This window comes from Somniosus microcephalus, chromosome 21 (assembly GCF_052327205.1).
Source record: "Somniosus microcephalus isolate GS21.2 chromosome 21, FLI_Smic_1.0, whole genome shotgun sequence".
Classification (NCBI taxonomy): Eukaryota; Metazoa; Chordata; class Chondrichthyes; order Squaliformes; family Somniosidae; genus Somniosus; species Somniosus microcephalus.
The window spans coordinates 23,192,080-23,205,524 of record NC_141007.1 but is presented as its reverse complement, the minus strand read 5'-3'; the positions used below and the strand labels follow the sequence as shown (position 1 = coordinate 23,205,524).

General features: G+C 45.5%; 1 protein-coding gene across 1 annotated transcript in view; it reads right to left on the bottom strand.

The window, feature by feature from the left end:
* cacna1g (calcium channel, voltage-dependent, T type, alpha 1G subunit) overlaps window positions 1–13,445 on the bottom strand; it is a 372,735-nt gene that overhangs the window by 87,625 nt on the left and 271,665 nt on the right. The window contains exon 25 of the mRNA XM_085963330.1: window positions 8,663–8,855. Coding sequence (XP_085819456.1) covers window positions 8,663–8,855 — 193 coding nt within the window. The remainder of the gene's footprint in view (window positions 1–8,662; window positions 8,856–13,445) is intronic.

Sequence of the window (13,445 nt, the reverse complement as noted above, 5' to 3'; positions counted from 1 at the left end):
TCCAAAAAAGAAAATACTGAAGGGCTCTCTCTGGAATGTGTTACAGGTAAATATGAAATTTCGGAATTGAGACAGGAAAGAAACAGGAGAAGACAGGTTCTGGAAAAGTCACAAGAGCAGCGATAATATAGAGAGGTGAGAAGCAAAGAAGGCTAACTACACTTTTTCACTAAACGCTGTCCAACATTTAGTTATTTAATGACTGTTTCTGAGGAGCGTTCCCATAGCATTCTATTTCAATGGTGAATTTGTTGGTGTGTCTACCAACCAGTCACTGAAATAATGCCTTCCAAAATATATTGTATGAGGCTAAACCCCGCTGTCAAAGGTGTAACTAAAGCTGGCACCCTAAGTGTGATCCGGTGTCAGAAAATAAAAATTAGCAATTGATGCATTCAAACATCATGTTAGGAGGAGGAGGAAAATCACTGCAATGGGACCATGCACTGATTACAGCACAGATGGAGAACTCAAGGTTATTAACCAAAACTTTAACTCAGATGACATTTGAGGCTAAGTTCCCTCAAGAGCTGTGATATTCCAAAGACCCGCTGGGAGACCGGGGCCTCACCGACAGTGGATCGGAAATTTCAGTGTGCCCCATCGCTGCTTCACGAACCATCTCAATTCCACTTTGCCATTAGCAGAAGATCAAGGCCTAGCCTTCATTTAACTGTAGGCCTTAATGGGCTCCATTCATACGCCAACTAATCCCCAGAATTCTCCCGGAGTCCTGCACAACCTGCGAGATCATGCAGTTATTTATGACAGTGGTTTTCAAACTTTTCTCTTTGGGGGATTACCTGGAAATAATGACACAATCATGGGGACCCTGTTGTTACGCTTTTTAGGCTTTGCTCAGATATTTCACTTCCACTCAGCATCAAGAACCACGCCTGTAAGCAACCCCTCACCCCTATAAAGTAGATGTCATCTGTGGCTCAGTTGGTAGAATTCTTGCCTCTGAGTCAGAAGGTTGTGGGTTCAAGCTCCACTCCAAAGACTTAAGTATAAAGTCTTGGTTGACGCTCCAGTGCAGTACTGAGGGAGAGCTGCACTGTCGGAGGTTCCATCTTTTGGATGATATGTTAAACTGAGGCCCCGTCTGCCATCTCAGGTGGATGTAAAAGATCCCATGGCACTATTTAGAAGAAGAGCATGGAAATTCTCCCTGGTGCCCTGGCTAATAATCCCTCAACCAATCTAAAATAGTTTATATGGTCATTTTTAAAATTGCTGTTTGTGGGACCTTGCCGTGTGCAAATTGCGTTTCCAACATTACCACTGTACTTCATTGGCTGGAAAGCACTTTGGGACGTCCTGAGCTGGTGAAAGGTACTATCTAAATGCAAGTTTTTTCTTTCTTACACTCACACACACAGTATCTGCTATTGTAGCATTGCCCAAGGAGTAACCACAAACCTTTGTTACTTCAATTCGCTTACTGCATATGACACGGGCTCTCTCACAGTCTCTTGGACTTTGGATATTGACCATCAGACCACAGTTTAGGCTATAAACTCGAAAAGGTTTATTAATAATAGTTAAACAGCAGCAAGCAACAATACAGCAGCTTGCACTATCTTTAATAGAACTTTTCACTCAAGCGCCCCTTCACATTAAAAAAGTAACAAAAGGTACAGCCATTTGCTAACTCACTACATAGAAACGCAGGCGAGGACCAGTTGGGTCAAATGGACTGTTTCTGTGTTGCATGGAAGTTACAACACGGAAACAGGCCATTCAACTTAACCCGGTCCGTGTTGGACCTCAGCACCTCACCCAGGGGTTATTTTCCATAAGTGAGCCTTGATGGTCAGTGCTGGTAGACCATTCAAGTGGGGAGAGCATCATAGGTGAGCCCAGTCCTGTCTTCACCCGATGTCCACACATGTTCACGTCCAATAGAAGATGGCGATCAATAATGGGAACTGTAGCTGATTTTTGCCCTCCCCAGTCAACGGGCACTTAGGGTGAATACCGTCCACTTGCTGCGTCAGCTGAGATCAGCTGGGATATTCTGAGGGTCCCCCTGCAGGTGAAGACTGCCTGATGACAAATTATAGAACAGTCTGGGACTGTAATCCATCGGGGACTTCCACCAGTCTTCCACCGTATCTCAAAAGAACAGCAGAGACCTAATTTTTCTACTTATTGGGCACAATACTGAGAAGCTTAATGCTTGTCTGTGAGGAACAATTAGTCAACTGATATGTAGATATTAAAATGACTGGGCTTTCCTTATAGAACAATGAACCACTGAATGCTGAACATTTTTAGCAAATGCTAATAGCAGACGTAACAACTGATAGTCTCTAGCAAACTGAACATAAAAGTACTGATTCAGTGCGCAGTCTGTGATTTTCCTCCTCTTTCAAGCGACTGTCAAAATTGGAACTTGCAATTAGCAAGATCCAACCTGAGAATAATTTGTCTTTAACAAGTTAACTCCGTTGTCTCTGACTGTGGATTTGTGCGGCGTATTGAACAGACAACACTTCAGAACAGCTTAGCAGGGGGACAGAGTTGAATGTGATGCTTCACATTAGCAGTTAGAGAAGAAAGTGAAATTTGGCCAGGCACTAGACAGGTACGTCACATCTCAGGACGTCGTCTTGTGCTGGTTCAACTTTCCAAGGTTCCTCCAGCATTGCAGCTACAAGGAGCAAACGGCGTAACACGAATAATCCTTTACTTAAACAGTTGGGGAATGGCAAGACTGCTAATTTATTTTGAAATAGCTAGCATGCTTTTCCCTATAGCTTGAAGGTTTTGTACTTTTACTGTTTCATGTTACTTAAGTAAACACTTTAATCTGTGCAAGTTTAAAACAGCCATCTCGATTCACCACTTTCTGTTTAAATATTCATGTTTACACGTTACAGATTTTTAAAATATAGAGAAATTATTAGCTATTCAGGCTCCGAGTCTGCTAATTTCATTTAAATGTGAAAGAGTGAAGGAAAGAGAGGAAGGTGCAGAAAGTGTGAGAAGATGGAAGGAGACACAGACTATAGGAAAGCTGAGCTGACACCACCAGAAAGAACTGACCATCGATAGAAAGGAGGAGACATGCAAAGCAAAGTGATGACCTCTGACCCGCAGGCAAATCAAAGCACATCACGGTCCCGCTGAAACACCTTTACGCTTGGAAATAGCGAAACGAGAGAAACTTTTACATCTCGGTTCAACAGTGTCAAAAATTAATTTAATATCTGATGCACACATATCTATCTGTGAGACTACTTGATGGATTTTTTTTAAAAAAAAGGTAGAATCTTAATTTTAAAAGAATTTATCACCAATAAAAACTGGTTCGCTGTGTCTGACTGTAACAAACTTGCAACGTAGCAGCATTGCCTGTGTCTATAGATTAATTGTCTGTCACAAGTGCGGCAGTCCACGTCCTACTTAAATATTAAGAATGTATAGCGAGCTGTTACACCTATAGAATGACCGTTATCTGTATTTCTCAAGTGGTATTTGATGGATTTTAAATTCTGGTCTTTTTTTGCACTGTTTGACTTATTGGATGCTTGAGTTACAACCTTAAAAACGACTGCTTCAGTATTGGAAGGGCTCCTTCAATTCCTCATTCTGTTCACTGTTGTGAAATTGGTATGAAAAGGGATGAGGCACAAGACGATGTGTTCACCTGTTCTGATCTGTGTGTGAGGCAAAATATAATAGAGGCTGCGGGGACAAAGGTTGTTAATCCACAAACGTCAATAATCCTGGAGCCACGTTACCCAATACCTGTTGTACTGGATGAGTCTATGTCCAGGCACTCGACATAATGTGGTCCAGGTACCTACCTATAGGGCATAATCGTAAAGATTCACAAACTTTTTTTTTTGCGAGGGTGGGGCAGCAAATCTGAATGAGCCAGGTTGAGCCGAAACGGTTTGGTGTTAAGGTCACGACACCAAAAGCTGTAGGAGAACACAGGCTGTGAAGGTAAAGCAGACAGTACCTCGAAATCTAGGGTCACGGGTTTTTAGTTCAGACAGACCTGACTTTTTGACCAGGCTCTTGAACCTGAAACTAAAGACATTACAAAAAAAAAGTCATTTCCCTCTCCCCCCCCAACTTCTGTTGAATCCCAGTGCTTTGTGGTCCCTGTACTACCCAAGTGTCAAATTGATATTTGTAGTCCCAGTACTATTGTGGTGCCACACTGTTATTTCTGATCCCAATGGATCACAATATTATTGCCCCTGCACTATTCTGGTGTTAACACTTATTTGTGGTCCTCACACTATCCTGGTGTCACATTGTTTTTTGTGGTCCTGACACTATCCTGGATAATGAGATCCTCTCGACCTTCTAATACCTTAGAGCGGAGTGTGCTGTGATTCACTGGCATGGCCTAATGTGAAGGTTGCAGGATTTGCAGCGCCTGATGTTATCCCTGTCGCCTCTTTGAAGTTTGTCAGTCAAAAGCGAGAGTGCCGCCAGGTTTCTGACATGACAAAAGGTGGCCATAGCCAAACTTCTGTAGCTCTGTTTGGACGTACAGGCTCTGACCAAAACATTTCAGAGGCTACAGATTTGAAGCTTACAGCGGCCGGTTTTCACTTGATGCTGTTTTGTTCAGTAAAAGATGCTCAATCTTAACTGTGAATGGGGGTTGGTGTGTCTAAAGAAGATTTATCTTATACAAACAAGCCTGGTCATAAAGGGATGAAAATTCTGCTTAATCATTGGAAAATCACAGGCTAGGAGTGTATAATTTTGTGATACGCGCTCCTAGCATGATCAAGATGAGCACAAGAGGAATTGTTACCCCGTGGAAACCACCGGCCTACCAAACACCAAACTCAGTGACGGCACATCACTGGCTATCTTCTAACTGCTTTTTCTCTGTTTTTTTCTCTCCCAGGAGATTACATGGCTGTGGGGGTGGGTGTGACGTGGGGGTGGGTGATGTGGGAGGAGAAGGGGAGAAAGGGGGAAGTTGGGAGAGGGAAGAAGTGTTTAGATATGATGGTCCGGCCATCATGGTGTGGGGCAGGCCTGATGGACCAGCTGGTCTTTTCCTGTCTGTCAATTTTGTATGTTTGTGTAGCTGCAAAGTGTCACCCCATTACTTTCAGCTGAGGGTTAGGAGGTGTGTGTAGAGGTCTTGGGTAGGGGAGAGTCCATAATGTGTAGACTGTGGTTGGAGCAGGTTTGATTGGTTGAGTGACCTTTTCTCCTTCCAAGCTTTCTTGTGTTGACATTACTCTCGACTTTCGGCTGTGCCTGACTTGTATTAGAAATTAATTGCTCTGAAATTTTTGTTTTTGCTTTTACACTTGAGTTAGGTTCAGGAATTTGCTATGAATCACTTCACGTGATACACTAATTTGCTTTATAGTGATTTTTAATTGGATATCTTTGAATAAAGAATGAAAACAATTCTATTAAAGTCAGACCAAAACTCATTGATTAGAAACACATTCTATAGGAAAGGACTCTCAGACTTCCTCGGGGCAGAACTTTGCTGAGGAAAAATATTCTGAAGCCACTCTGCTTTCAGAAACCGAGAAAACAAGTAATTTCTGATCAGCTGCCTATCTCGTGCTCATCTAATTTTCTGTCCTCCTCATCATCTGATGTTGCGGACTTCTGCTGGGGTACATTTCAACGGGTCTGGGTGCGCAGCAAGGTACCTCACCTGATTGTCTAATCTTCATGAGTGCTGGCAGAGGAGTCAACTGTGCAGGGCATCACAGCCAAGCTCGATTCTGTCCTGTCCCAATGCCCACACGTTCCAGCAGGGATCACTGGATAGTGATCAGGAGCTCCTGGCTGCTTTGTCTTCTCCCTAACACAAGGGTATTGAGGCCACCCCATAAAACTACCCTGGCTGAGATCGGATAATTCTGTGCATACTGGGGATTGAGCCTAGAGCCTTCCTGGTCTGCGAGACTTTGTTCAACATTGGATTGAGAAGTTACCAGCTGAGCTGCTGGGGAGAACCCTGCAGTTTTTTTCATTTTGTAGAAATGCCAATTCATTTCTCAAAGAATCAGTAGGGGAAACTTCTCAAACACACAAAGCCACTGCAACTTTAGGGGCCTTCTACCTTCCCTACAGTTGGAATGTCCGGCTTTGAGCTTTTAACAAATAATTGCCCCTACAGAAAGAATCTGGCAACTGGCTAAGCCATCCAACTAGGGCTGAAGACAGCTAAGTATGGCCAAGTTCAGAAACTAGAAGCAAAATGGCACAAACTGTACCAGCCACAATATACTGTAACTCAGCAACTACAAGCCTGTCTGGGATTGGCATGTGAAGCCATACAGAGAAACATTTTTGGACAATTAAGGAGCAGGACACTTGCATTCCCAGTTTGGAAATAAAAGACTAATCTATTGGAATTTTTTGAGGGAGTAACTGGTAGAATAGATGGGGGAGAGCCAGTAGATGTGGTGTACCTGGACTTCCAAAAGGCCTTCGATAAGGTCCCACATAAAAGATTAGCATGGAAAATTGAGGCTCATGGGATAAAGGGGAAAGTTTTGGCGTGGATAGGGAACTGGCTGTCAGATAGAAAACAGAGAGTTGGAATAAACGGCTCATTTTCTGAATGGCAGGCAGTAACAAGTGGGGTACCACAGGGATCTGTCCTGGGCCCCCAGCTGTTCACAATTTACATTAATGACCTGGATCAGGGAGTCGGATGCAGCATTTCCAAATTTGCAGACGACACTAAACTAGGAGGGGGGGTGGGCTCAGAGGAAGAGACCAGGAAGCTCCAGAGCGATTTGGACAGACTGGGCGATTGGGCGGATAAATGGCAGATGCACTATAATGTGGACAAGTGCGAAGTTATCCACCTTGGGTGCAGGAACGGGAGGGCAAATTATTATTTAAATGGCAATAGATTGGGAGAGGGGGAAGTACAGAGAGACCTGGGTGTTCTTGTACACCAGTCACTGAAGGCGAGCATGCAGGTGCAACAGGCGGTCAAGAAGGCAAACGGTATGCTGGCCTTCATAGCAAAAGGGTTAGAATACAGGAACAGGGATACCTTGCTGCAGCTGTACAGGGCACTGGTGAGACCACACCTCGAGTACTGTGTACAGTTTTGGTCGCCTCATCTGAGGAAGGATGTTCTTGCCATGGAGGGGGTGCAGCGGCGATTCACCAGGCTGATACCAGGAATGGCGGGAATGACCTATGAGGAGAGACTATGTAGTTTAGGGATGTACACACTGGAGTTTAGAAGATTGAGAGGGGACCTCATAGAAGTGTATAAAATTCTGACAGGTCTAGACAGACTGGATGCAGAAGGAATGTTTCCCTTGGCGGGTGAGAACAGAACTAGAGGACATAATTTAAGGATAAGGGCTAAACCATTTAGGACAGAGATGAGGGGGAATTTCTTCACTCAGAGAGTGGTGAACCTGTGGAACTCATTGCCACAGAGGGCAGTGTACGCCAGCTCATTAAATATATTTAAGAGGGAATTAGATATATTTCTACGGGCAAAAGGGGTTAAGGGTTACGGAGAGAAGGCGGGGACGGGATACTGAATTAAAGGATCAGCCATGATCTCATCGAATGGCGGAGCAGGCACGAAGGGCCGAATGGCCTACTCCTGCTCCTATCTTCTATGTATCTATGTATCTATGTACCTACACTATAAAGTAAATTTAAAGTGGGTTGAGAGAGGTATATTGTGAATACAGCATGATGTAACACCTTCGGGGAACAGAACTTAAAAATGCTATGCTAAGCTAACAGACAAACACAGTCCCAGTGGTATACTGAAATATACAACATTCTACCCATATAGAACGGTGGAATGGCATACCAGTGTACAACAACAGGTCAAGCAGCTCGCTATCATATGCTCTGTAAGTTTCTTAATAAATTAACACATAATACTGCTTCTTCCTATAATAACCTTTAGCACCTTATGGCTGTCAGCTTTAGTGGAGCCGTTTTTATTGAGCACGTGGGAGAGATCAGTATCTCATGAACTCATTGATTCCACCACCGCTGAAATACGTGACACAATCATTTCTAGTGGAAATGTCTCCCTTTCCATTTCTATTTCCCGATCGACTTCGGTTTTAAAAAGAACGGTTTTCCGTGCAAGGCGCCGTTTGACTGACGTACACAGGAAGTACGGGGTGGTATTGCCTGTAGGTGTGCTGTGCTGAAGACCATTGGCAGGTGTGCCCCAAGCTGTAGCTTTCAGTGAACGGTTGAAAAGCAGTCGTGATGTATGTTGTAACACAAGAACCCAATAAAACAAACAGTGAGTGCACGTACAGGTCAATAGTGCAAGACATCGCCCCCTTCAACTGGAAGAATACCGTGCAACAGTGATAATCAACTGATGGCACTTTGGAGCCAATAATATCTTTGCACTACTGTGTAGTGCACTTTGCGTGTACTATACTCATGAGAATGCTTTGGATAAAAGACAGTTTTCCCTCTGAAGGGGTTTGCTGCCAAAACATGCAAGCGAGGTAATGACAGGGCAACTGTTTACGTGGGCCGATGGGATTTTATTTCTAGACCAGTTCATTTTACCATGCAGAGGCCTAACTGGCATGCTCTGGGATATCCCAATTGTCAGGCACTGGGGGAGTGGTGTCAAAGGTCAAGCACGACTCAGAAAGATACAGGAAAGACTACCGACCAGCCAGATGTTTCTCCTTACTCCGTCTCTTTTTTTCCATGCGTCGGAGGCGCTTCTCCTCGCGGCGCTTGGCCTCCTCCACCTCCTGGTGCTTCCGGCACTTGTGGAAGTTCTCCACCACCACGCCAACAAACATGTTGAGCACAAAGAAGGCCACGATCAGCAGGAAGGAGATAAAGTAAAGGAGCATCCACGGGTTGTAGTTCATGATCGGCTGGAAACATGAAGGCATAAGAAGCTTAGAATCATAGATTCATACAGCACAGAAGGAGGCCAATCAGCCCATTGTGCCAATGTCAGCTCTTTGAAAGAGCTATCCAATTAGTCCCACACGCCCGCTTTTTCCTCCTAGCCCTGCAAATGATTCCCCTTCAACTATATATCCAATTCCCTTTTGAAAGTTACTATTGAATCTGCTTTCACCACACTTTCAGGCAGCGCATTCCAGATCACAACAATTTGCTGCATACAAAAAAACTCATCTTCCCCCTGGTTCTTTTGCCAATTATCTTAAATCTGTGTCCTCTGGTTATCGACTCTCCTGCCAGTGGTCACCCTCTATCAAACTCTATCTACCCTATCAAAACCCCTCATAATTTTGAACACCTCTATTAAATTTCCCCTCAACCTTCTCTGCTCTAAGGAGAACACTCCCAGCTTCTCTAGCCATAGTACCATTCTAGCGAGCCTCCTCTGCACCCCCACCAAGCCCTTAACACCCTTCCTAAAGTGTGGTGCCCAGAATTGGACACAGTATCCCAGCTGGGGCCTAACCAGTGATTTATAAAGGTTTAGCATCACTTTCTTGCTTTTGTACTCTACGCCTCCAAAAAGCCCAGGATCCCATATTCTTTTTTAACAGAAGGAATCTGTCACGACACTCTACTGCACCAGTTGCAATGGTCTTCCATTTTGCTTGCACTGTGAGATTTGACGCAAATGGTCTTCAGTGCGACCGTGCTCATTAAGGTGGTGGGTGTTAGTGCGAGTATTGTTTGAGAGTAAACTGCACACAAGAGGGAGAGAGTGTGCGAGAGGAGAGCTCCCAATTCCATGTCTTCATTTGTGCGGGGCTGACCCTGCAGATCCAGGGAAGCGGGGATGTAGAGGAAGACCGAGATGGGGAATTAGGAGGTCTGGCCCCCACTCAGGGCTGATAGCAAAGTTATCCTTCATTTATTTCCCATCCTATTCAGTCAGTCACTTGTTGCACTTAAGCATTACCACTCATTTAGCTGGCTGCCACATCTAATGAAGTTATTATTAACATATTATTGTATCACTCATTCCTGTTCTCATTCTATAGATATGCCAAAGAAAGTTGAGGCAGCAGCTAGGGTAGTGGACGACCCGTGTACCGCACAGCACGCTGTTACCTTCAATCTAACCCTGCAGCAACACTGTGGGGCATGTAGATAATAGTGAGGTTAGTGCACTGGGTGATGCACAGAACACTAGTAAGTGGCACCGGAGGAGCAGGAACCATTTGGATGGAGAGTCAGCTCATGTCCATTCTCAGCTGCTGGGCACAGCGATGTGGACCTCAGGGGCTCTTCTTTTAAAGGAAGGATGATTTCTGAGCATGAAAGTTGCAGCCACTGGAGAGCATGTCCGACAGATTTCGGCACATGGTGACAAGTGGGAAGGAGACAACAGCTCGTTTGCATACAGTGCTGATGATGCATAGGATGGATGCTCTGCAATCCAATTTGAAGAGCAACTCCGGGGGCATCTACAATGCCCCCACCCCCAGTCTGGAATCACTAGCCACTAATATAAAATGCAGGGAGAAGCTGATACATTGTTCAATTTGTGAGTTGATACCTTGCGTGGACAGGGTTTCTGTCAGTCTACAGCTTTCACTGTAAGCTTCGGTAACATTTGATTTCCTCCTCCTTTTCTCTTACTTTCAAGCCAAATAATCTGACAGGGAATATCGGCAATGATCCGACCAAGGTGCCACTTGGCCACAGTAATGATTGCATCACTCCCGTTGGGATGTTGGTCCTACCACCATTGGAAATGTTGGCACCTCTACCACTGGGAATGGTGATGCCTGTAACACTGGGAATGGTGATGTCTGTAACACTGGGAATGGTGATGTCTGTACCACTGGGAATGGCGATGTCTGTACCACTGGGAATGGCGATGTCTGTACCACTGGGAATGGTGATGTCTGTAACACTGAGAATGGTGATGTCTGTACCACTGGGAATGGTGATGCCTGTACCATTGGGAATGGTGATGTCTGTTCCACTGGGAATGGTGATGTCTGTACCACTGGGAATGGTGATGCCTGTACCACTAGGAATGGCGATGTCTGTAACACTGGGAATGGTGAAGCCTGTACCACTGGGAATGGCGATGCCTGTAACACTGGGAATGGTGATGTCTGTAACACTGGGAATGGCGATGCCTGTAACACTGGGAATGGTGATGTCTGTAACACTGGGAATGGCGATGCCTGTACCATTGGGAATGGTGATGTCTGTACCATTGGGAATGGTGATGTCTATAACACTGGGAATGGTGATGCCTGTACCACTGGGAATGGTGATGTCTGTACCATTGGGAATGGTGATGTCTGTTCCACTGGGAATGGTGATGTCTGTACCACTGGGAATGGTGATGCCTGTAACACTGGGAATGGTGATGTCTGTACCACTGGGAATGATGATGTCTGTACCACTGGGAATGGTGATGTCTGTACCACTGGGAATGGTGATGTCTGTACCATTGGGAATGGTGATGCCTGTAACACTGGGAATGGTGATGTCTGTACCACTGGGAATGGCGATGCCTCGACCACTGGGAATGGTGATGTCTGTACCACTGGGAATGATGATGTCTGTACCACTGGGAATGGTGATGTCTGTAACACTGGGAATGGTGATGTCTGTAACACTGGGAATGGTGATGTCTGTACCACTGGGAATGGTGATGTCTGTACCACTGGGAATGGTGATGTCTGTAACACTGGAAATGGTGATGCCTGTACCACTGGGAATGGTGATGTCTGTACCACTGGGAATGGTGATGTCTGTACCACTGGGAATGGTGATGTCTGTAACACTGGGAATGGTGATGTCTGTAACACTGGGAATGGTGATGCCTGTACCACTGGGAATGGTGATGTCTGTACCACTGGGAATGGTGATGTCTGTACCACTGCGAATGGCGATGTCTCTACCATTGGGAATTGTGATGTCTGTACCACTGGGAATGGCGATGCCTGTACCACTGGGAATGGCGATGCCTGTAACACTGGGAATGGTGATGTCTGTACCACTGAGAATGGTGATGCCTGTAACACTGGGAATGGTGATGTCTGTACCACTGGGAATGGTGATGTCTGTACCACTGGGAATGATGATGTCTGTACCACTGGGAATGGTGATGTCTGTACCACTGGGAATGGTGATGCCTGTAACACTGGGAATGGTGATGCCTGTATCATTGGGAATGGTGATGTCTGTACCACTGGGAATGGTGATGCCTGTACCACTGGGAATGGTGATGTCTGTACCACTGGGAATGGTGATGTCTGTACCATTGGGAATGGCGATGTCTGTAACACTGGGAATGGTGATGCCTGTATGTGGTAAACCACTTTTATCGTTCACTATCGTTACACTATGTTTATATCGTTACACTATGGTTATCACTGTTTACACTGTTGTATCACTACACAAGGTCACCTCTTGTCACGCTGTTATACCTGGGCTGACCACAGCTGACTCCGCCCATGGCTCCACCTGCTTGCCCAGGTATAAAGGTGGTCGACTGGCTGGTATTCCTCCTTGTTGGACCCGATCACCCACGAGGATGGGCTCTGTTATTTAGCCAATAAAAACCTATAGTTATTATCTTAACTCATCGCTTTTCATTGAATGAATTGATAGGTATATCACTGTACCACTGGGAATGGCGATGCCTGTACCACTGGGAATGGCGATGCCTGTACCACTGGGAATGGTGATGCCTGTACCACTGGGAATGGTGATGTCTGTACCACTGAGAATGGCGATGTCTGTAACACTGGGAATGGCGATGTCTGTAACACTAGGAATGATGATGTCTGTACCACTGGGAGTGGTGATGTCTGTACCACTGGGAATGGCGATGCCTGTAACACTGGGAATGGTGATGTCTGTAACACTGGGAATGGTGATGTCTGTAACACTGGGAATGGTGATGTCTGTACCACTGGGAATGGTGATGTCTGTACCACTGGGAATGGTGATGTTTGTACCACTGGGAATGGCGATGCCTGTAACACTGGGAATGGTGATGTCTGTACCACTGGCAATGGTGATGCCTGTAACACAGGGAATGGTGATGTCTGTAACACTGGGAATGGTGGTGCCTGTACCATTGGGAATGGTGATGCCTGTACCATTGGGAATGGTGATGTCTGTACCACTGGGAATGGTGATGCCTGTACCATTGGGAATGGTGATGTCTGTACCACTGGGAATGGTGATGCCTGTACCACTGGGAATGGTGATGCCTGTAACACTGGGAATGGTGATGCCTGTACCACTGGGATTGGTGATGCCTGTACCATTGGGAATGGTGATGCCTGTACCATTGGGAATGGTGATGTCTGTACCACTGGGAATGGTGATGTCTGTACCACTGGGAATGGTGATGCCTGTACCACTGGGAATGGTGATGCCTGTACCACTGGGAATGGTGATGCCTGTACCACTGGGAATGGCGATGCCTGTACCATTGGGAATGGTGATGTCTGTAACACTGGGAATGGTGATGCCTGTACCACTGGGAATGGTGGTGCCTGTAC